This window comes from Cetorhinus maximus, unplaced genomic scaffold (assembly GCF_964194155.1).
Source record: "Cetorhinus maximus unplaced genomic scaffold, sCetMax3.hap1.1 HAP1_SCAFFOLD_1295, whole genome shotgun sequence".
Taxonomy (NCBI): Eukaryota; Metazoa; Chordata; class Chondrichthyes; order Lamniformes; family Cetorhinidae; genus Cetorhinus; species Cetorhinus maximus.
Window position 1 is genome coordinate 51231 of NW_027597236.1, and position 24509 is coordinate 75739.

The 24509-nt window shown below is 49.9% G+C and overlaps 1 protein-coding gene across 1 annotated transcript in view; it reads left to right on the top strand.

The window, feature by feature from the left end:
- The first annotated feature begins 8276 nt into the window (after positions 1–8276).
- The window catches only part of LOC144676020 (aquaporin-10-like), a 28765-nt gene continuing 12532 nt past the window's right edge, over positions 8277–24509 (top strand). The window contains exons 1-3 of the mRNA XM_078536542.1: positions 8277–8484; positions 9160–9286; positions 19370–19507. Coding sequence (XP_078392668.1) covers positions 8356–8484; positions 9160–9286; positions 19370–19507 — 394 coding nt within the window. The 5' untranslated portion in view covers positions 8277–8355. The remainder of the gene's footprint in view (positions 8485–9159; positions 9287–19369; positions 19508–24509) is intronic.

The following is a 24509-nucleotide window of genomic DNA, read 5'->3' on the forward strand; positions in this document are numbered from 1 at the left end:
GGTGTCCCATTTTAAACTCTCCAAGACCAGTTCCCTTATTTCCCAGATTTACTGGTGTCCCATTTTAAACTCTCCAAGACCAGTTCCCTTATTTCCCAGTTTTACTGGTGTCCCATTTTAAACTCTCCAAGACCAGTTCCCTTATTTCCCAGTTTTACTGGTGTCCCATTTTAAACTCTACAAGACCAGTTCCCTTATTTCCCAGAGTCCCATTTTAAACTCTCCAAGACCAGTTCCCTTATTTCCCAGATTTACTGGAGTCCCATTTTAAACTCTACAAGACCAGTTCTTTTATTTCCCAGATTTACTGGTGTCCCATTTTAAACTCTACAAGACCAGTTCCCTTATTTCCCAGATTTACTGGTGTCCCATTTTAAACTCTACAAGACCAGTTCCCTTATTTCCCAGTTTTTACCCTCTGGGTAGAACGTGGGCGTCACTGGCTAGGGCAGCATTTATTGCCCCATTCCCCTTGTGCAGGGAGCAGTTAAGATTCAGCCCTATTGCTGTGGGTGTGGAGTCACGTGTAGGACAGATAAGGACAGTAGATTTCCTTCCCTAAAGGGACATGAGTGAATCAGATGGGTTTTACAGTAGACGATGGTTTCATGGTCATCGTCAGGCTTTTAATTTTTATTGAATTTAACCTCCACCCTCTGCCACGGTTGGATTTGAACCTAGCTCACCAGAGAATTACCCTGAGTCTCTGGAACACTAGCCCAGTGATAATACCACTACACCACCACCTCTCCTGTTAAATTGTTTATATTCTGTCACAGGATGTGGGCGTCGCTGGCTGGGCCCAGCATTTATTGCCCATCCCTAATTGCCCCCTTGAGAAGGTGGGGGTGAGCTGCCTTCTTGAACCACTGCAGTCCCTGAGGTGTAGGTACACCCACTGTGCTGTTAGGGAGGGAGTTTCAGGATTTGGACCCAGCGACAGTGAAGGAACGGCCGATATATTTCCAAGTCAGGATGGTGAGTGGCTGGGAGGGGAACTTCCAGGTGGTGGTGTTCCCCATGTGTCTGCTGCCCTTGTCCTTCTAGATGGTAGAGGTCGTGGGTTTGGAAGGTGCTGTCGAAGGAGCCTTGGTGAGTTGCTGCAGTGCATCTTGTGGATGGTACACACACTGCTGCTACTGTGCGTCGGTGGTGGAGGGAGTGAATGTTTGTGGATGGGGTGCCGATCAAGCGGGGCTGCTTTGTCCTGGATGGTGTTGAGCTTCTTGAGTGTTGTGGGAGCTGCACTCATCCAGGCAAGTGGAGAGTATCCCATCACACTCCTGACTTGTGCCTTGTAGATGGTGGACAGGCTTTGGGGAGTCAGGAGGTGAGTTACTCACCACAGGATTCCCAGCCTCTGACCTGCTCTTGTAGTATTTATATGGCTGGTCCAGTTCAGTTTCTGGTCGATGGTAACCCCCAGGGGGTTGATAGTGGGCGATTCAGCGATGATAATGCAATTGAATGTCAAGGGGCGATGGTTGGATTCTCAGTTGTTGGAGATGGTTATTGCCTGGCATTCGGGTGGTGCCAATGTTCCTCGCGTGTTTGCGCCACCGGTCAGCCCAAGAACCAACAATTCAAACACCCACGATTTGAACATTTTAACACAGCGTAAAGATTAATTCGAGGTGAGCAAGGACTGCGATGCGTTAAAAGCGGCTCCCAAAGGTCCAGATTGCCGGAAAAACACAACCGGGCTCACTTCCTGTCCTTTCCGGGAAGGGCAGCTGCTGACCGGGCCCAGTCTGGCCTCCATGTGACTGCAGGCCCACTAACTCAGTCGCGGCTGGGCCTCGGCCGCCGTCTGGGCGGGGCCGAGCGAGACGCCCGGTTGTTTCGAAGCCGCTATGAAGGACAAGGCGCGGGACTGCAGGGGGCGCAAGGGAAGGGATACTCGCTACCGCCTCCTCCAGGGGCGATGAGGTGGGGGGGGCGGGCAATAAATGCCGGCCCACATCCCGATACTGACCGTCCTTCTTGGCAAAAAAAACAGGGCGTCCCCTGGACTCGAAAGTCTGAACCCTGAACCCTAACCCGCAGGGCTTTCCACCTGGGCGGGTAACTCATTTACCTCTGAGCCGGGAGGTCCCGGAGTTCAAGACCCACTGAGGGAGTGCTGCACTGTTGGATGCCTCACGGTGGACATAAACCATTCTCTGATAGGGTGAGACGCGTTTTTCGGGGGGGGGGGTGAGGTAACCAACCAGGTTGCATGAAGGACCCCTCGAAGGCTCCCCGAGCAGCCGCCGGCCAATCGGAAGGCCGGCATGGCGGTGGCCTCACTGGCGCCACCGGGAGCGGTGGCCACTGTTGGGACTGCGCCTGGAAGAAGAGGGAGCGAAGCAGGCAGCCCTCCCCACCATGTAGGCGGGGTTTTGGGGGGTGGTGGGGGGGTGGTCTGGGGGTGCAGGAGGGGGCCAGAGCAGGTCAGGAAGCCCCCAGCTAGCGGGGAGGGGAGGAGGAGGGGAGGGGGAAGGGGAAGGGAGGGGAGGGGAGTCACAGGGACCGGTGGAGACCTGGGGACGTTGGGGTAACTCTGTGGACCACAGAGTGCCCCAGGTAGGAGGGTCTCCTCGGAGCGGAGAAGGTTAAGGGGGAGATTGAATCGAGGCGTTCGGAATCAGGAAGGGGGTTTTTGGACAGAGTCAATAAGGAGAAACTGTTTCCACTGGGCAGGAGGGTCGGTAACCAGAGGGGGACACAGATTGAAGAGAATCGGGGAAAGGACGAGAGGGGGAGAGGAGGAGAATTATTATTATTTTTTTCACACAGCGAGTTGTTGTGATCTGGAAGGCGCTGCCTGAAAGGGCGGTGGAAGCAGATTCAATAGGAACCTTCAAAAAGGGGAATCGGATAAATACTTGGAGGGGAAATGTTTGTGGAACTGTGGGCGAAAGAGTGGATGGGATGTGGGACTAATGGGATCGATCTTTCAAGGAGCCGGCACTGACATGATGGGCCGAATGGTCTCCTCCTGTGTGGAATGATATTAGAACCTGTTTTTAGTGATGTTGGCTGAGAGATAAATATTGGCTCCAGGACACCGAGGAGACCTCCTCCCTCCCCCCTCCCACTCTTCTTCCAATAGCAGCTGTGGAATCTTTTATACCCACCTGAGAGGGCACATGGGGGCATCAGCTTAATGCCTCATCTGAAAGACAGCATCTCTGACAGTGTGGCACTCCCTCAGTACTGACCCTCCGACAGTGCGGCACTCCCTCAGTACTGACCCTCCGACAGTGATGCACTCCCTCAGTACTGACCCTCCGACAGTGCGGCGCTCCCTCAGTACTGACCCTCCGACAGTGCGGCACTCCCTCAGTACTGACCCTCCGACAGTGCGGCGCTCCCTCAGTACTGACCCTCCGACAGTGCGGCGCTCCCTCAGTACTGACCCTCCGACAGTGCGGCACTCCCTCAGTACTGACCCCCAGACAGTGCGGCACTCCCTCAGTACTGACCCTCCGACAGTGCGGCGCTCCCTCAGTACTGACCCTCCGACAGTGCGGCACTCCCTCAGTACTGACAATCCGACAGTGCGGCGCTCCCTCAGTGCTGACCCTCCGACAGTGCGGCACTCCCTCAGTACTGACCCTCCGACAGTGCGGCGCTCCCTCAGCACTGACCATCCGACAGTGCGGCTCTCCCTCAGCACTGACCCTCCGACAGTGCAGCACTCCCTTAGTACTGACCCTCCGACAGTGCGGCACTCCCTCAGTACTGACCCTCCGACAGTGATGCACTCCCTCAGTACTGACCCTCCGACAGTGCGGCGCTCCCTCAGTACTGACCCTCCGACAGTGCGGCACTCCCTCAGTACTGACCCTCCGACAGTGCGGCGCTCCCTCAGTACTGACCCTCCGACAGTGCGGCGCTCCCTCAGTACTGACCCTCCGACAGTGCGGCGCTCCCTCAGTACTGACCCTCCGACAGTGCGGCGCTCCCTCAGCACTGACCCTCCGACAGTGCGGTGCTCCCTCAGTACTGACCCTCCGACAGTGCGGCGCTCCCTCAGTACTGACCCTCCGACAGTGCGGCGCTCCCTCAGTACTGACCCTCCGACAGTGCGGTGCTCCCTCAGTACTGACCCTCCGACAGTGCGGCGCTCCCTCAGTACTGACCCTCCGACAGTGCGGCGCTCCCTCAGCACTGACCCTCCGACAGTGCGGCGCTCCCTCAGTACTGACCCTCCGACAGTGCGGCGCTCCCTCAGTACTGACACTGGAGTGAGTCCAAAATCATTCGACTCCGATGCCTAAACTCTGAGGGGCGCAGGACTCCATCGAGGGGAAGGTAGAGGGGAGCAGAAGGTTGGGACCTCAACAGGGAGTGAGAGACTGAAGGAGACAGGTGCTGGGTGGAAATCCTAGCAATAGGTCACGGGGAGGACCCTCCTCCAGGTTAGCAGCCGCCCCCACCCCCGACACAACTTGGATTGGCCCAAAGTGAGATAACAACGTAAGAAATAGGAGTTGGTGTAGGCCACTCAGCCCCTCAAGCCTGTTCCGCCGGTCAGTCAGATCATGGCTCACCTTGACCTCAACTCTGCCCTCCTCGCCCCTTGTCATCCAAAGCTGTATTTCGCACCCCCCCAGCTTTGAATATAGTCATCTGCTGAGCACCTTAACCCTTTCGTGACGGGGTGTGGGCGTCGCTGGCAAGGGCAGCGTTTGTTGCCCATCCCTAATTGCCCCTTGAGCTGAGCGGCCATTACAGAGGGGCAAGTTAAGAGTGTGGCCAGACCGGGTAAGGATGGCCGACTCCCTTCCCTGAGGTGAACCAGATGGGGGATTTTTCCCGACGGCGATCCATGATGGCCGCCCCGATTGCCATCGCTGAGACTGTTATAATGGCAGGTTTTATGCGTGGAATTCAGGTTCCACCAGTTGCCCTGGCGGGGTCCGAACCTGTGCTCCCCAGAAAACACCCCCCACCCCACCTCACTACGCTCCCCCACCTCACCCCCTAGAGCCTGGGCCTCTGGTTTGCCAGACCAGTGTCGCGATATCGCTGTGTCCTTTCCCCTAGGCAATGAGCTTCGGTGATTGCCAAAGCCAAAGGTTTGCCAAGGTCTATGGGCTCAGGGGGGTCACAGGGCAGGGGGAGAGATGCTTCGGCCGTGGGTGTACCTGACTCGAATGGGGCCTCCTCCTTAACCCCCCTGCCCACCCCACCAAGTCTCTCGCCATCTTAAAGCCCCCACCCGCCGTTGGGAAGGCAGGTCCGGTTGGCAGTTTAACCGCCCTGCGGAACGCGAGGTTTGGAACCCTTGTTTGAAAACAAAGGCCAGGGGCTCCCAACATTCCGGCCTAGCGCAGGCCGCACGGGGTCAGCCAATCAGAAGGGTGGGCCTCGAGGTCAAGCGCCAGGGCGGTGGCTCCCATTGGGCGGTGGGGGTGGTCAGGGGGTGGAAGGAGGGTCGTGCCCCTAAGGGAGATGGAGGGAGCCAATCGGAGAAGCGGCTGTAATAAACCCCCCCCCACCCCACCTCCAAACGTCCCAACTGCCTCCCAAACCCGCCTCACTGGCTACCCACCACCCCACCCACCCCCCCCGCCGCAAGGTGGAGCTGGGTGGGAGCCACACGCCTCGTGAGGAGGAGTTTTACACCCCCCTCCCCACCCCCGCCCCCACCCACCTTCCCCCTCCACCCTCCCTCCCCCACCCCCACCCCCACCCCTACAACCGCCAGTGTGGGCCTTGGCAGGCCAAGGGTTAAGGGCTGGTGAAGCCGAGAGTTGGACTTGAGTCGAATCACTTTCCCTGGGGTCAAGGGTAGCTTTTCTCAGCCTCCTGACAGATATCGTTGGCACAGGCAGCGATGGCGCAGGTAAGGGAGCGGTGGTTTTACACAGGGGTGGGCGTGTGTGTGTCTGCGTAGGCCCCGGAGGGGGGAGGGACGGGGGAGGGGGAGGGGAAAGGAGAGGGTGGGGCCCCCTGTCAGGCACGCGGCGGAGTTATCCCGACGAGGGAAAGGGGGAGGAAGGTGGAGGGGGGTTGGAGGGGGTTGGTGGGATAGGGAAGGGGTGTAGGGGCTTGAGGAGGTTACAGAGATAGGGAGGGGTGTAGGGACTGGAGAAGGGTACAGAGATAGGGAGGGGGTGTAGGGGCTGGAGGAGGTTCCAGAGATAGGGAGGGGTGTAGGGGCTGGAGGAGGTTACAGAGATAGGGAGGGGTGTAGGGGCTGGAGGAGTTTACAGAGATACGGAGGGGTGTAGGGGCTGGAGGAGGTTACAGAGATAGGGAGGGGTGCAGGGACTGGAGGAGGTTACAGAGATAGGGAGAGGTGTAGGGGCTGGAGGAGGTTAGAGAGATAGAGAGGGGTGTAGGAGCTGGGGGAGGTTACAGAGATAGGGAGGGGTGTAGGGGCTGGAGGAGTTTACAGAGATACGGAGGGGTGTAGGGGCTGGAGGAGGTTACAGAGATAGGGAGGGGGTGTAGGGGCTGGAGGAGGTTACAGAGATAGGGAGGGGTGTAGGGACTGGAGGAGGGTACAGAGATAGGGAGGGGGTGTAGGGGCTGGAGGAGATTCCAGAGATAGGGAGGGGTGTAGGGGCTGGAGGAGGTTACAGAGATAGGGAGGGGTGTAGGGGCTGGAGGAGTTTACAGAGATACGGAGGGGTGTAGGGGCTGGAGGAGGTTACAGAGATAGGGAGGGGTGCAGGGACTGGAGGAGGTTACAGAGATAGGGAGAGGTGTAGGGGCTGGAGGAGGTTAGAGAGATAGAGAGGGGTGTAGGGGCTGGGGGTGGTTACAGAGATAGGGAGGGGTGTAGGGGCTGGAGGAGTTTACAGAGATACGGAGGGGTGTAGGGGCTGGAGGAGGTTACAGAGATAGGGAGGGGTGCAGGGACTGGAGGAGGTTACAGAGATAGGGAGGGGTGTAGGGGTGGAGGAGGTTACAGAGATAAGGAGGGGTGTAGGGACTGGAGGAAGTTACAGAGATAGGGAGGGGTGTAGGGGCTGGAAGTGGTTACAGAGATAATGAGGAGGTGTAGGAACTGGATGAGGTTACAGAGATAGAGAGGGGTGTAGGGGTTGGAGGAGGTTACATAGAAAGGGAGAGTTTTACGGTCTGGAGGAGGTTACAGAGATAGGGAGGGGGTGTAGGTGCTGGAGGAGGTTACAGAGATAGGGAGGGGGTGTAGGTGCTGGAGGGGGTTACAGAGATAGGTAGGGATGTAGGGACTGGAGGAGGTTACAGAGATAGGGAGGGGGTGTAGGGGCTGGAGGAGGTTACAGAGATAGGGAGGGGTGTAGTGGCTGGAGGAGGTTACAGAGATAGGGAGGGGTGTCGGGGCTGGAGGAGGTTACAGAGATAGGGAGGGGTGTAGGGGCTGGAGGAGGTTACAGAGATAGGGAGGGGTGTAGTGGCTGGAGGAGGTTACAGAGATAGGGAGGGGTTGTAGGGGCTGGAGGAGGTTACAGAGATAGTGAGGGATGTAGGGGCTGGAGGAGGTTACAGAGATAGAGAGGGGTGTAGGGACTGAAGGAGGTTACAGAGATAGGGAGGGGTGTAGGGGCAGGAGGAGGTTACAGAGATAGGGAGGGGTGTAGGGGCTGGAGGAGGTTACAGAGATAGGGAGGGGTGTAGGGGCTGGAGGAGGTTACAGAGATAGGGAGGGGTGTAGGGGCTGGAGGAGGTTACATAGAAAGGGAGAGTTTTACGGTCTGGAGGAGGTTACAGAGATAGGGAGGGGGTGTAGGTGCTGGAGGAGGTTACAGAGATAGGGAGGGGGTGTAGGTGCTGGAGGGGGTTACAGAGATAGGTAGGGATGTAGGGACTGGAGGAGGTTACAGAGATAGGGAGGGGGTGTAGGGGCTGGAGGAGGTTACAGAGATAGGGAGGGGTGTAGTGGCTGGAGGAGGTTACAGAGATAGGGAGGGGTGTAGGGGCTGGAGGAGGTTACAGAGATAGGGAGGGGTGTAGGGGCTGGAGGAGGTTACAGAGATAGGGAGCGGTGTAGGGGCTGGAGGAGGTTACAGAGATAGGGAGGGGGTGAGGAACCTGTGGGCGATTTGCAAAGCCATTGCGCGGATCCTGATTGGGGTGGAGTTGAGGGTGAGGGTGGTGCGTGAGTCTATGGGCCTTGGCGTTGGATGGAATGGGAGTAACGGAGCTCCGGCTGAGACAAGCGGCCAGTGCGGGTTAGGCTGTGGGCCTCAGGGGCGGGGTCAGAGGTAGGGGTCAGCGGTCAGCGATCCAATCCTTTGACAGTGCTTATCGGTGCGGAGATGAATAGCCCTCCTCTTTATGGACTTCAAGTCCATTCTCTTATCTCCCCTTGTCTCTCCCGTCACCCCTGAACCCTTGCGGCTGAAGGTCAAGGTTGAACCGGGCGATCGACCCATGACCCCTGTCAGGCGTGTGGTCACCCAAACGTCCAGCCGCCTGAAGAGACTTCGGAAGAAACTCCGGATTAAGAACAAGCTCGTTCGGGAATGCCTGGCCGAGTTCGCCGGCGTCTACCTGCTGATTGTGAGTGACCAGCCGAATCTCTTCCTCCAAACCTCACCCCGAATCATCCCTCCGAAAACTCACCTGAGAATATCCCCACCCCTCTGAGCTGACAGCGGAGAAATCATTCCGACAATCACCGCACCCAGCATCACAGAATGGCTACGGTGCAGTAAGAGACCATTCGGCCCATCGTCTCTGCACCGGTTCTCTGAGCAGTTTAAGTGAATGCCAACCTCCTGCCTTTTCCCCGTAACCCTGCACATTGTTTCTATTTATGCGCTGTTGAATGCCTCAATTGAACCTGTCTCCACCACACTCCCAGGCAGCGCACTCCAAACCCTAACTACTCGCTGTGTGAAAAAGATTTTTTCTCACCTCGCATTTGCTTCTGTTGCAAAACGCTTTAAAACCGTGCCCTCTGCCCATTAAAGACTCCCAGGACAGGTACAGCACGGGGTTAGATACAGAGGAAAGCTCCCTCTACACTGTCCCTATCAAACACTCCCAGGACAGGTACAGCACGGGGTTAGATACAGAGTAAAGCTCCCTCTCCACTGTCCCCATTAAATACCACCCTTTTCAGTGAATGAGAATATTGAATCCATTGAAATATACAAATCTCATCGAAGTTTATTCTGTCGTTAGAATTTGATCTGCGCAACTCTGTTTATATTTATAATCTGCTCCCTTTAGTTGATGGGCTCGGCGTCAGTGGCACAGGTTGTATTGTTTTTCAACCGGAAGGGTGACTACCTGTCAATTGCCTTCGGATACGCCAGCGGGGTCCTGTTCGGCATCTATGCATCAAAAGGAATCTCAGGTACCCGAAACATCAACCTCTCACCGTAAACATCTCACTTTCTGCACTGAGAATGTTGCCAGGCATTCCACAGGCACCAGCGTCAGTCAGTGCCTCAGATAGCCGGGAGTGAGTTACAGACTGGAATCTAATCGAGGGGTTCGGGGGGTTTATATATAGAATAACAGATACCCGGGAGTGAGTTACAGACTGGAATCTAATCGAGCGGTTCGGGGGGGGTTTATATATAGAATAACAGATACCCGGGAGTGAGTTACAGACTGGAATCTAATCGAGGGGTTCGGTGGGGTTTATATATAGAATAACAGATACCCGGGAGTGAGTTACAGACTGGAATCTAATCGAGGGGTTCGGGGGGTTTATATACAGAATAACGGATACCCGGGAGTGAGTTACAGGCTGGAATCTAATCGAGGGGTTCGGGGGGTTTATATATAGATTAACAGATACCCGGGAGTGAGTCACAGACTGGAATCTAATCGAGGGGTTCGGTGGGGTTTATATATAGAATAACATACCGGGAGTGAGTTACAGACTGGAATCTAATCGAGGGGTTCGGGGGGGTTTATATATAGAATAACAGATACCCGGGAGTGAGTTACAGGCTGGAATCTAATCGAGAGGATCGGGGGGGTTTATATATAGAATAACAGATACCCGGGAGTGAGTTACAGACTGGAATCTAATCGAGGGGTTTGGGGGTGTTTATATATAGAATAACAGATACCCAGGAGTGAGTTACAGACTGGAATCTAATCGAGGGGTTCGGGTGGTTTATATATAGAATAACAGATACCCGGGAGTGAGCTACAGACTGGAATCTAATCGAGGGGTTCGGGGGGTTTATATATAGAATAACAGATACCCGGGAGTGAGTCACAGACTGGAATCTAATCGAGGGGTTCGGGGGGTTTATATATAGAATAACAGATACCCGGGGGTGAGTTACAGACTGGAATCTAATCGAGGGGTTCGGGGGGTTTATATATAGAATAACAGATACCCGGGAGTGAGTTAGAGACTGGAATCTAATCGAGGGGTTCGGGGTGGTTTATATATAGAATAACAGATACCCGGGAGTGAGTTACAGACTGGAATCTAATCGAGGGGTTCGGGGGTGGTTTATATATAGAATAACAGACACCCGGGAGTGAGTTACAGACTGGAATCTAATCGAGGGGTTCGGGGGGGTTTATATATAGAATAACAGATACCCGGGAGTGAGTTACAGACTGGAATCTAATCGAGGGGTTCGGGGGGGTTTATATATAGAATAACAGATACCCGGGAGTGAGTTACAGACTGGAATCTAATCGAGGGGTTCGGGGGGTTTATATATAGAATAACAGATACCCGGGAGTGAGTTACAGACTGGAATCTAATCGAGGGGTTCGGGGGGTTTATATACAGAATAACAGATACCAGGGAGTGAGTTACAGACTGGAAACTAATCGAGGGGTTTGCGGGGTTTATATATAGAATAACAGATACCCGGGAGTGAGCTACAGACTGGAATCTAATCGAGGGGTTCGGGGGGTTTATATATAGAATAACAGATACCCGGGAGTGAGTCACAGACTGGAATCTAATCGAGGGGTTCGGTGGGGTTTATATATAGAATAACATACCGGGAGTGAGTTACAGACTGGAATCTAATCGAGGGGTTCGGGGGGGTTTATGTATAGAATAACAGATACCCGGGAGTGAGTTACAGGCTGGAATCTAATCGAGAGGATCGGTGGGGTTTATATATAGAATAACAGATACCCGGGAGTGAGTTACAGACTGGAATCTAATCGAGGGGTTTGGGGGTGTTTATATATAGAATAACAGATACCCAGGAGTGAGTTACAGACTGGAATCTAATTGAGGGGTTCGGGTGGTTTATATATAGAATAACAGATGCCCGGGAGTGAGTTACAGACTGGAATCTAATCGAGGGGTTCGGGGGGTGGTTTATATATAGAATAACAGATACCCCGGAGTGAGTTACAGACTGGAATCTAATCAAGGGGTTCGGGGAGTTTATATATAGAATAACAGATACCCGGGAGTGAGTTACAGACTGGAATCTAATCGAGGGGTTCGGTGGTTTATATATGGAATAACAGATACCCGGGAGTGAGTTACAGGCTGGAATCTAATCGAGGGGTTTGGGGGGGTTTATATATAGAATAACAGATACCCGGGAGTGAGTCACAGACTGGAATCTAATCGAGGGGTTCGGTGGGGTTTATATATAGAATAACATACCGGCAGTGAGTTACAGACTGGAATCTAATCGAGGGGTTCGGGGGGGTTTATATATAGAATAACAGATACCCGGGAGTGAGTTACAGGCTGGAATCTAATCGAGAGGATCGGTGGGGTTTATATATAGAATAACAGATACCCGGGAGTGAGTTACAGACTGGAATCTAATCGAGGGGTTTGGGGGTGTTTATATATAGAATAACAGATACCCAGGAGTGAGTTACAGACTGGAATCTAATCGAGGGGTTCGGGTGGTTTATATATAGAATAACAGATACCCGGGAGTGAGTTACAGACTGGAATCTAATCGAGGGGTTCGGGGGGTGGTTTATATATAGAATAACAGATACCCCGGAGTGAGTTACAGACTGGAATCTAATCAAGGGGTTCGGGGAGTTTATATATAGAATAACAGATACCCGGGAGTGAGTTACAGACTGGAATCTAATCGAGGGGTTGGGTGGTTTATATATGGAATAACAGATACCCGGGAGTGAGTTACAGACCGGAATCTAATCGAGGGGTTCGGGGGGGGGTTTATATATAGAATAACAGATACCCGGGAGTGAGTTACAGACCGGAATCTAATCGAGGGGTTCGGGGGGGGCTTATATATAGAATAACAGATACCCGGGAGTGAGTTACAGACTGGAATCTAATCGAGGGGTTCGGTGGGGTTTATATATAGAATAACAGATACCCGGGAGTGAGTTACAGACTGGAATCTAATCGAGGGGTCGGGGGGGTTTATATACAGAATAACGGATACCCGGGAGTGAGTTACAGACTGGAATCTAATCGAGGGGTTCGGGGGGTTTATATATAGAATAACAGATACCCGGGAGTGAGTCACAGACTGGAATCTAATCGAGGGGTTCGGTGGGGTTTATATATAGAATAACATACCGGGAGTGAGTTACAGACTGGAATCTAATCGAGGGGTTCGGGGGGGTTTATATATAGAATAACAGATACCCGGGAGTGAGTTACAGGCTGGAATCTAATCGAGAGGATCGGGGGGGTTTATATATAGAATAACAGATACCCGGGAGTGAGTTACAGACTGGAATCTAATCGAGGGGTTTGGGGGTGTTTATATATAGAATAACAGATACCCAGGAGTGAGTTACAGACTGGATCTAATCGAGGGGTTCGGGTGGTTTATATATAGAATAACAGATACCCGGGAGTGAGCTACAGACTGGAATCTAATCGAGGGGTTCGGGGGGTTTATATATAGAATAACAGATACCCGGAAGTGAGTCACAGACTGGAATCTAATCGAGGAGTTCGGGGGGTTTATATATAGAATAACAGATACCCGGGGGTGAGTTACAGACTGGAATCTAATCGAGGGGTTCGGGGGGTTTATATATAGAATAACAGATACCCGGGAGTGAGTTACAGACTGGAATCTAATCGAGGGGTTCGGGGTGGTTTATATATAGAATAACAGATACCCGGGAGTGAGTTACAGACTGGAATCTAATCGAGGGGTTCGGGGGTGGTTTATATATAGAATAACAGACACCCGGGAGTGAGTTACAGACTGGAATCTAATCGAGGGGTTCGGGGGGGTTTATATATAGAATAACAGATACCCGGGAGTGAGTTACAGACTGGAATCTAATCGAGGGGTTCGGGGGGGTTTATATATAGAATAACAGATACCCGGGAGTGAGTTACAGACTGGAATCTAATCGAGGGGTTCGGGGGTTTATATATAGAATAACAGATGCCCGGGAGTGAGTTACAGACTGGAATCTAATCGAGGGGTTCGGGGGGTGGTTTATATATAGAATAACAGATACCCCGGAGTGAGTTACAGACTGGAATCTAATCAAGGGGTTCGGGGAGTTTATATATAGAATAACAGATACCCGGGAGTGAGTTACAGACTGGAATCTAATCGAGGGGTTCGGTGGTTTATATATGGAATAACAGATACCCGGGAGTGAGTTACAGGCTGGAATCTAATCGAGGGGTTCGGGGGGGTTTATATATAGAATAACAGATACCCGGGAGTGAGTCACAGACTGGAATCTAATCGAGGGGTTCGGTGGGGTTTATATATAGAATAACATACCGGGAGTGAGTTACAGACTGGAATCTAATCGAGGGGTTCGGGGGGGTTTATATATAGAATAACAGATACCCGGGAGTGAGTTACAGGCTGGAATCTAATCGAGAGGATCGGGGGGGTTTATATATAGAATAACAGATACCCGGGAGTGAGTTACAGACTGGAATCTAATCGAGGTGTTCAGTTGGTTTATATATAGAATAACGGGTACCCCGGAGTGAGTTACAGGCTGGAATCTAATCGAGGGGTTCGGGTGGTTTATATATGGAATAACAGATACCCAGGAGTGAGTTAGAGACTGGAATCTAATCGAGGGGTTCGGGTGTGGTTTATAAATAGAACAATAGATACCCGGGAGTGAGTTACAGACTGGAATCTAATCGAGGGGTTCGGGTGGTTTATATATAGAATAACAGATACCCGGGAGTGAGTTACAGGCTGGAATCTAATCGAGGGGTTTGAGGCGGTTTATACATAGAATAACAGATACCTGGGAGTGAGTTACAGACTGGAATCTAATCGAGGGGTTTGGGGGTTTTTATATATAGAATAACAGGTACCCTGGAGTGAGTTGCAGACTGGAATCTAATCGAGGGGTTCAGGTGGTTTATATATAGAATAACAGATACCCAGGAGTGAGTTACAGACTGGAATCTAATCGAGGGGTCCGGGTGTGGTTTATATATAGAATAACAGATACCCGGGAGTGAGTTACAGACTGGAATCTAATCGAGGGGTTCGGGTGTGGTTTATATATAGAATAACAGATACCCGGGGGTGAGTTACAGACTGGAATCTAATCGAGGGGTTCGGGTGGTTTATATATAGAATAACAGATACCCGGGGGTGAGTTGCAGACTGGAATCTAATCGAGGGGTTCGGGTGGTTTATATATAGAATAACAGATACCCCGGAGTGAGTTACAGGCTGGAATCTAATCGAGGGGTTCGGGTGGTTTATATATGGAATAACAGATACCCGGGACTGAGTTACAGGCTGGAATCTAATCGAGGGGTTCGGGTGGTTTATATATAGAATAACAGATACCCGGGAGTGAGTAACAGAATTGAATCTAATCGAGGGGTTCGGGTGGTTTATATATAGAATAACAGATACCCAGGAGTGATTACAGACTGGAATCTAATCGAGGGGTTCGGGTGTGGTTTAGATATAGAATAACAGATACCCGGGAGTGAGTTACAGACTGGAATCTAATCGAGGGGTTCGGGGGTTTATATATAGAACAAAAGATACCTGGGAGTGAGTTACAGACTGGAATCTAATCGAGGGTTTCGGGGGTTTATATATAGAATAACAGATACCCGGGAGTGAGTTACAGACTGGAATCTAATCGAGGGGTTCGGGGGGTTTATATATAGAATAACAGATACCCGGGAGTGAGTTACAGACCGCAAACTAATTGAGGGGTTCGGGATGGTTTATATATAGAATAACAGATACCCAGGAGTGAGTTACAGACTGGAATCTAATCGAGGGGTTCGGGTGTGGTTTATATATAGAATAACAGATACCCAGGAGTGAGTTACAGACTGGAATCTAATCGAGGGGTTCGGGGGTGTTTATATATAAAATAACAGATACCCGGGAGTGACTTACAGACTGGAATCTAATCGAGGGGTTCGGGGTGGTTTATATATAGAATAACAGATACCCGGGAGTGAGTTACAGGTTGGAATCTAATCAAGGTGTTCGGGGGGGTTTATATATAGAATAACAGATACCCAGGAGTGAGTTACAGACTGGAATCTAATCGAGGGGTCCGGGTGTGGTTTATATATAGAATAACAGATACCCGGGAGTGAGTTACAGACTGGAATCTAATCGAGGGGTTCGGGTGTGGTTTATATATAGAATAACAGATACCCGGGGGTGAGTTACAGACTGGAATCTAATCGAGGGGTTCGGGTGGTTTATATATAGAATAACAGATACCCGGGGGTGAGTTACAGACTGGAATCTAATCGAGGGGTTCGGGGGGTTTATATATAGAATAACAGATACCCGGGAGTGAGTTACAGACTGGAATCTAATCGAGGGGTTCGGGGGGTTTATATATAGAACAAAAGATACCCGGGAGTGAGTTACAGACTGGAATCTAATCGAGGGGTTCGGGGGGGTTTAAATATAGAATAACAGATACCCGGGAGTGAGTTACAGACTGCAAACTAATCGAAGGGTTCGGGATGGTTTATATATAGAATAACAGATACCCGGGAGTGAGTTACAGACTGGAATCTAATCGAGGTGTTCAGTTGGTTTATATATAGAATAACGGGTACCCCGGAGTGAGTTACAGGCTGGAATCTAATCGAGGGGTTCGGGTGGTTTATATATGGAATAACAGATACCCAGGAGTGAGTTAGGGACTGGAATCTAATCGAGGGGTTCGGGTGTGGTTTATATATAGAACAATAGATACCCGGGAGTGAGTTACAGACTGGAATCTAATCGAGGGGTTCGGGTGGTTTATATATAGAATAACAGATACCCGGGAGTGAGTTACAGGCTGGAATCTAATCGAGGGGTTTGAGGTGGTTTATATATGGAATAACAGATACCCGGGAGTGAGTTACAGACTGGAATCTAATCGAGGGGTTCGGGATGGTTTATATATAGAATAACAGATTCCTGGGAGTGAGTTACAGACTGGAATCTAATCGAGGGGTTCGGGGGGGTTTATATATAGAATAATAGATACGCGGGAGTGAGTTACAGACTGGAATCGAATTGAGGGGTTCGGGGGTTTTATAGTAGAATAACTGAAACCCCGGAGTGAGTTAGACACTGAAATCTAATCGAGGGATCGGGGGGTTTATATTTAGAATAACAGATATCCGGAAGTGAGTTACAGGCTGGAATCTAATCGAGGGGATTGGGTGGTTTATATGAAGAATAATAGATAACCAGGAGTGAGTTACAGACTGGAATCTAATCGAGGGGATTCGGTGGTTTATATGAAGAATAATAGATAACCCGGGAGTGAGTTACAGACTGGAATCTAATCAAGGGGATTGGGTGGTTTATATGAAGAATAATAGATAACCCGGGAGTGAGTTACAGGCTGGAATCTAATCGAGGGGTTTGGGGTGGTTTATATATAGAATAACAGATACCTGGGAGTGAGTTACAGACTGGAATCTAATCGAGGGGTTCGGGTGTGGTTTATAAGTAGAATAACAGATACCCGGGTGTGAGTAACAGACTGGAATCTAATCGAGGGGTTCGGGGTGGTTTATATATAGAATAACAGATACCCGGGAGTGAGTTACAGACTGGAATCTAATCGAGGGGTTTGAGGTGGTTTATACATAGAATATTAGATACCCGGGAGTGAGTTACAGACTGGAATCTAATCGAGGTGTTCAGGTGGTTTATATATAGAATAACAGATACCCGGGAGTGAGTTACAGACTGGAATCTAATCGAGGGGTTCGGGTGTGGTTTATATATAGAATAACAGATACCCAGGAGTGAGTTACAGACTGGAATTTAATCGAGGGGTTCGGGATGGTTTATATATAGAATAACAGATTCCCGGTGTGAGTTACAGACTGGAATCTAATCGAGGGGTTCGGGTGTGGTTTATATATAGAATAACAGATACCCGGGAGTGAGTTACAGACTGGAATCTAATCGAGGGGTTCGGGGGGTTTATATATAGAATAACAGATACCCAGGAGTGAGTTACAGACTGGAATCTAATCGAGGGGTTCGGGTGTGGTTTATATATAGAATAACAGATACCCAGGAGTGAGTTACAGACTGGAATCTAATCGAGGGGTTCGGGGGGTTTATATATAGAATAACAGATACCCAGGAGTGAGTTACAGACTGGAATCTAATCGAGGGGTTCGGGATGGTTTATATATAGAATAACAGATACCCGGGAGTGAGTTACAGACTGGAATCTAATCGAGGGATTCGGGGGGGGTTTATATATAGAATAAGAGATTCCTGGGAGTGAGTTACAGACCGGAATCTAATCGAGGGGTTCGGGGGTTTATATATAGAATAACAGATACCTGGGAGTGAGTTACAGACTGGAATCTAATCGAGGGGTTTGGGGTGTTTTATATATAGAATAACAGATACCCGGGAGTGAGTTACAGACTGGAATCTAATCGAAGAATCTAGCTGATTTGATCTTGATCTCGTGACCTTGTGAACGTGACCTTGTTGACCTCAGCTCATTCTTTGCCGCTGTCTCTGTTTTCATCCGTACTCTGACTGCTAAATATTTGCTGTTTTTTATAACAGTTTTAATCTTATTTATCTGTGTTTTGCCACTCGGTGACCGGGGGAGTTGAGAGGGGTGGTGAATTAGCCTTGGTCTTCCCCGTGCTGGACAGAGCAGGGACCTGTCAGTTTTAATTCCTTTCTAACCAGAGGACTTGTATACAAGTGTGTAGAAGTACTGCTTCATCTGCTCAGATCTCTGGTTAGGCTACATCTGGAGTTATTGTGAGCAGTCCTGAGCACTGCACCTCAGTAAGGAGATATTGGCATTGGAGGGAGTGCAGTGTAGACTGACCAGTGACACATGGAGTCCGAGGGTTAAATTGTCTGGAGGCATTGCCCAAAATAGGGTTGTTATTTGCTGGAATTTAGAAGGATAAGGGGCGATATGATCTCCCATAAATACTAATTACATTATACTACATCTCCCCCCAAATCTCTGAATCCCATAAATGCTATTTATATTATACTGCATCTCCCCCTAGTCTCTGACACCCATAAACACTATTTACATTATGCTATATCTCCCCTAAGTCTCTGACTCCTATAAATACTATTTACATTATACTAGACCTCCCCCTAGCTTCTGACTCCCATAAATACTACTTGTGTTATACTACATCTCCCCCAAGCCTCTGACTCCCATAAATACTACTTGCGTTATACTACATCTCCCCCAAGTCTCTGACTCCTATAAATACTATTTACATTATACTACATCTCACCCCAAGCCCCTGACTCCCATAAATACTACTTGCGTTATTCTACATCTCCCCCAAGTCTCTGACTCCTATAAATACTATTTACATTATACTACATCTCCCCCAAGTCTCTGACACACCCATAAATACTAGATATGATTCCAGATATGAGGTGTTCAGGGTCAAGTAGAGAGAGAGAATTTCTTTCCACTGGTCAAGGGAGTCTGGGACTAGGGGGTGGGGATGGGGAAGTGTCTAAAAATTGAGAGGCAGTCCTTTCAGGAGTGAAATTAGGAAACACTCCCACGCACAAAAGATGGTAGGAGTTTGTAAATCTCTTGCGCAAATGGCAATTAATGCTGGACCAATTGTCAATTTTTGTTGACCAAAGGTATTAAGGGATACAGGCCAAATGCAGGTATCTGGGGGGAGATGTAGTATAATGTAATTAAAGTTAGGTCACTGGTCAGCTATGACCTCACTGAATGGCGGGGAAGTTAATGACCTCTCAGTATTCCTATAGTCCTAGCCTGTGAGGGGCTCTTCCCCCACACCCCACCCCCACCATATCCCTGCAGATTTTTCCCCTTCAAGTATTTATCCGATTCCCCCCCTTTGGAACGTTCCTATTGAATCTGTTTCCGCCGCCCTTTCAGGCAGCGCCTTCCAGATCACAACAACTCGCGGCGTTAACAAAAAGGCCCTCCTCCTCTCTCCCCGTGCCTTTTCCAGTTGGTTTGAGCCTGTGTCCAATTGTCGGCCCTCACCCGGCTTGTGCATCCCTTTCAGGTGCTCACTTGAACCCCGCCGTCACCTTCAGCCTGTGCGTGCTGGGCCGGTTCCCATGGAAGAAGCTGCCTTTCTACACCGCCGCCGAGTGCCTGGGCTCCTTCACCGCCGCAGCCACCACCTTCTGCCTTTATTACGGTACAGTCGTGCGCTGGGAGTGCCCGGGCCCTGGGCGCTAGGCCGGCTCTCGTCGTCGCGGGCCTGAGGAGAGGGTGGCTTGTGGGGCCTGTGCTTACAGGGACTGCGAGGAGGCGAGGCTGCCAGCGAACTCGACGGGTGGGATTTTCCGGCCTCGGCCCACCCCCGGGATCGCCCGATCCCGCCAAAAGTCAATGGGCCTTTGGCTGGGCTGTTGAATCTCCCATGGCAGGGCGCGCCACGATGGGGCTGGAAAATCCCAGCCTCCATTTTAATTAGCATAATACTACGTACAATACAAACTGAGTACAAGGCTCTACATAGAACTATCTCTCCCCATGCTCTGTTGTCATGTGATCTTATATCACCAATGATGTAGACTCTGTGTTTACATATTTATTATTAACCCTTTATCCTACATCATCCCCCAGGTCTCTGGCTCCCATAAATACCATTTACATTATACTACATCACCCCTTATATTCGATGACTCAGCTAATAAAGGCAAGTATTCCACATGCCTTCTTGACCACCTTATCTACCTGTCCCGCTACCTTAAGGGACCGGTGGACATGCACACCAAGGTCCCTCTGATCCTCGGTATTTCCCAGGGTCCTACCATTCATTGTGTATTCCCGTGCCTTGTTTGTCCTGCCCAAGTGCATCACCTCACACTTATCCGGATTAAATTCCATTTGCCACTGATCAGCCCATCTGACCAGCCCGCCTATATCCTCCTGTAATCTAAGGCTATCCTCCTCACTATTTACCACCCCACCAATTTTTGTGTCATCCGCAAACTTACTGATGAACCCTCCTACATTCAAGTCTAAATCATTTATATATACCACAAACAGCAAGGGACCCAACACCGATCCCTGTGGAACCCCACTGGACACAGGCATCCAGTCAAAAAAAGCACCCCTCGACCATCACCCTCTGCTTCCTGCCACTCAGCCAATTCTGGATCCAATTTGCCAAATTGCCTTGGATCCCATGGGCTCTTACCTTCGTTATCAGTCTCCCATGTGGGACCTTATCAAAAGCCTTGCTGAAGTCCAAGTAGACTACGTCAAATGCATTCCCGTCATCTACACACCTGGTCACATCTGCGAAAAATTCAAAAAATTATGCTACATCTCCCCCAAGTCTCTGATACCCATAAGTACTGTTTACATTATTCTACATCTCCCTCCAAGTCTCTGACTCCTTTAAATACTATTTACATCATTCTACATCTCCTCCCATGTCTCTGTTTCCCATAAATAGTAGGTACATTATTCTACAGCTCCCCCCAAGTCTCTGACTCCCATAAATACTATTTACATTATACTACATCTCCTTCCAAGTCTCTGACTCCCATAAATACTATGTTAATTATACTACATCTCCCCCCAAGTCTCTGATTCCCATAAATACTATTTACATTATGCTACATCTCCCTCCAAGTCTCTGACTTCCATAAATACTATGTACATTATACTACATCTCCCCCCAGTCTCTGACTCCCATAAATACTATTGACATTATACTACATCTCCCCCCAAGTCTCTGACTCCCATAAATACTATTTGCATTATACTACATCTCCCCCCAAGTCTCTGACTCCCATAAATACTATTTACATTATACTACATCTCCTCCCAAGTCTCTGACTCCCATAAATATTATGTTCATTATATTACATCTACCCCCAATTCTCTGACTCCCATAAACACTATTTACATTATACTACATCTCCCCCTCCTCTTGCTTTCATCTCTGATTCACAGAGGTAAACATTGTGGTGATTTCACTAATCTCCCCGACTTGTTCTCAGCTCTCTCAGAGGTTTCACAGGGTTCAAGTCCTCCATGTTCTCTCGTGAACCCGCAGAGGCTATCGGTTCTCTGCCCACGTTGATTTCCTGATCGTATAGTTCACTCCGTTCCATTGATGGTCTCCTCCTTGCCTATGAGTGTGCTTCTGTTTCTTTTCACGACCCCATTCCTTGTCCCGACGAGATAAAATCTCGGGCTTTGAGTCCTTTCCAATGCTTGGCCTCCTCGATTCTGGTCTCTAATCCAAATTGGTTTACCTGGTTGGGATTCTGGTAAATCGTGCCCTCCCTGTGACATCAATGGTAGCGTCTGCTTCGATTTTCAGGAAATTCTCCCTTCCTCCGCCCTTACCCAAGATCAGTTCCCTTTGGGCCTGGGGTGAGTGTACGTGGTAAAATAGCAAGTTGAGTCCATAGCCTTCTTCCCATCGGAAGCCCCGATGGAGCCAACCCAATCTGAAGTGAGGTGGGGCGGTGACTCAAGAGTGCCCAGTTGGTACCATCATTCTTTTTCAACGAGGCTCGAACTGTTCACAGAATCTCTCAGAGCAGAAGAGGCCCTTCGGCCCATCGAGTCTGCACCGACACGTGAGAAACACCTGACCTACCTACCTAATCCCATTTACCACCAGCACTTGGCCCATAGCCTTGAATGTTATGAGGTGCCAAGTGCTCATCCAGGTACTTTTTAAAGGACGTGAGGCAACCCGCCTCCACCACCCTCCCAGGCAGCGCATTCCAGACCCTCACCACCCTCTGGGTAAAAAGGTTTCTTCTCACATCCCCCCTAAACCTCCTGCCCCTCACCTTGAACTTATGTCCCCTTGTGACTGACCCTTCAACTAAGGGGAACAGCTGCTCCCTATCCACCCTGTCCATGCCCCTCATAATCTTGTACACCTCGATCAGGTCGCTCCTCAGTTTTCTCTGCTCCAACAAAAACAACCCAAGTCTATCCAACCTCTCTTCAGAACTTAAATGTTTCATCCCAGGCAACATCCTGGTGAATCTCCTCTGCACCCTCTCCAGTGCAATCACATCCTTCCTATAATGTGGCGACCAGAACTGCACCCAGTACTCCAGCTGTGGCCTCACCAAGGTTCTATACAACTCCAACATGACCTCCCTACTTTTGTAATCTATGCCTTGATTGATAAAGGCAAGTGTCCCATATGCCTTTTTCACCACCCCACTGACATGCCCCTCTGCCTTCAGAGATCTATGGACACACACGCCAAGGTCCCTTTGTTCCTCAGAACTTCCTAGTGTCATGCCGTTCACTGAATACTTCCTTGTCAAATTACTCCTTCCAAAGTGTATCACCTCACACTTTTCAGGGTTAAACTCCATCTGCCACTTATCTGCCCATTTGACCATCCCGTCTATATCTTCCTGTAGCCCAAGACACTCAACCTCACTGTTAACCACCCGGCCAATCTTTGTGTCATCCGCAAACTTACTAATCCTACCCCCCGCATCCTACCCCCTATGTCGTTTATATAAATAACGAATAATAGGGGACCCAGCACAGATCCCTGTGGTACACCACTGGACACTGGCTTCCAGTCACTAAAGCATCCTTCTGTCATCACCCTCGGCCTCCTACAACTAAGCCAATTTTGAATCCACCTTATCAAATTACCCTGTATCCCACGTGCATTTGCCTTCTTTATAAGTCTCCCATGTGGGGCCTTGTCAAAGGCTTTGCTGAAATCCACATAAGCCGTCCTTACCCCTCTTTCGGCCTCACCATCTTCTTGCGGGCGCCTGGGTGAACTAGTCCCGGGGACGCATCCGCCGTCTCCTGTAAATTTCTTCGGCCTCTCGTTCGCCAACTGTTGGGGGCCAACGCCCGAAATGACAAGACCTGGGGATGTGACGCCTGGCGTGGGGAAAAAAAAATGTTAAAAATCCTTTTCGCGAGTTGATGACGGGATTCTGAGGCCGTACCCACGGAGGGGGTGGGTGGTGGGGGGCGGGTTTACCCTCTAACCTGGCTCGTTTAGCACGTTCTTCACCTGCTTTTTTTTTTGTGCCCGCGAGATTTCATCCCAGCCTCTGTGTTGCGGCTGGTAATAATGTTGCACTGCGTGAGATTTATGGCTCTGCATCCTCCCTGGAATTGATGTCCTCCTGTTCAGGCCTTGCAGCCGGAAGGCCTGACAACGGGCCTGCTGTTGTTTGCCGTTTGCCTCGGACATGCTCCTGTACGGGCGCATTGCTGCCCTTTTCCCGGGCAGCGGGCTTTGTGGCTGTCACCCCGGCTGTGCCTGGGAAATGTTCCGCCTGTTTTGTTTATTTCTCTCTCTCTCTCTCGCGGCCCTCGCGTTAGCTTTTGGGGCGCCCGCTGCAGGTTACCGGTTTCAGTCTGCTCAAGACCTGCGGGTAGACTGGGGAAACCTGTCCCGACTCCTGTTGACTTTGCTGGGCTATGCAATTCATCGGCTTTGCGGGCGAGTTCTGGATCTGCGCTCGCTTTCCGACTTCAGCAGTAAACATTCCTTTATACTACATCTCCCCAAGTTTCTGATGCACATAAATAATATTTACATTGTACTACATCTCCCCCAAAGTCTCTGATGCCCATAAATACTATTTACATTGTACTACATCTCCCCCAAAGTCTCTGATGCCCATAAATATTACTTACATCTCCCCCAAAGTCTCTGATACCCATAAATACTATTTACATTGTACTACATCTCCCCAAAAGTCTCTGATGCCCATAAATACTACTTACATTGTACTACATCTCCCCCAAAGTCTCTGATGCCCATAAATACTATTTACATTGTACTACATCTCCCCCAAAGTCTCTGATGCCCATAAATACTATTTACATTGTACTACATCTCCCCCAAATTCTCTGATGCCCATAAATACTATTTACCTTGTACTACATCTCTCCAAAAGTCTCTGATGCCCATAAATACTACTTACATCTCCCCCAAAGTCTCTGATGCCCATAAATACTATTTACGTTGTACTACATCTCCCCAAAAGTCTCTGATGCCCATAAATACTACTTACATCTCCTCCAAAGTCTCTGATACCCATACATACTATTTACATTATACTACATCACCCACAAATCCTCTGAAGCCCATAAATGCTATTAACATTATACTCCATCTCTTCCAAAGTCTCTGATGCCCATAAATACTAGTTACATTATACTACATC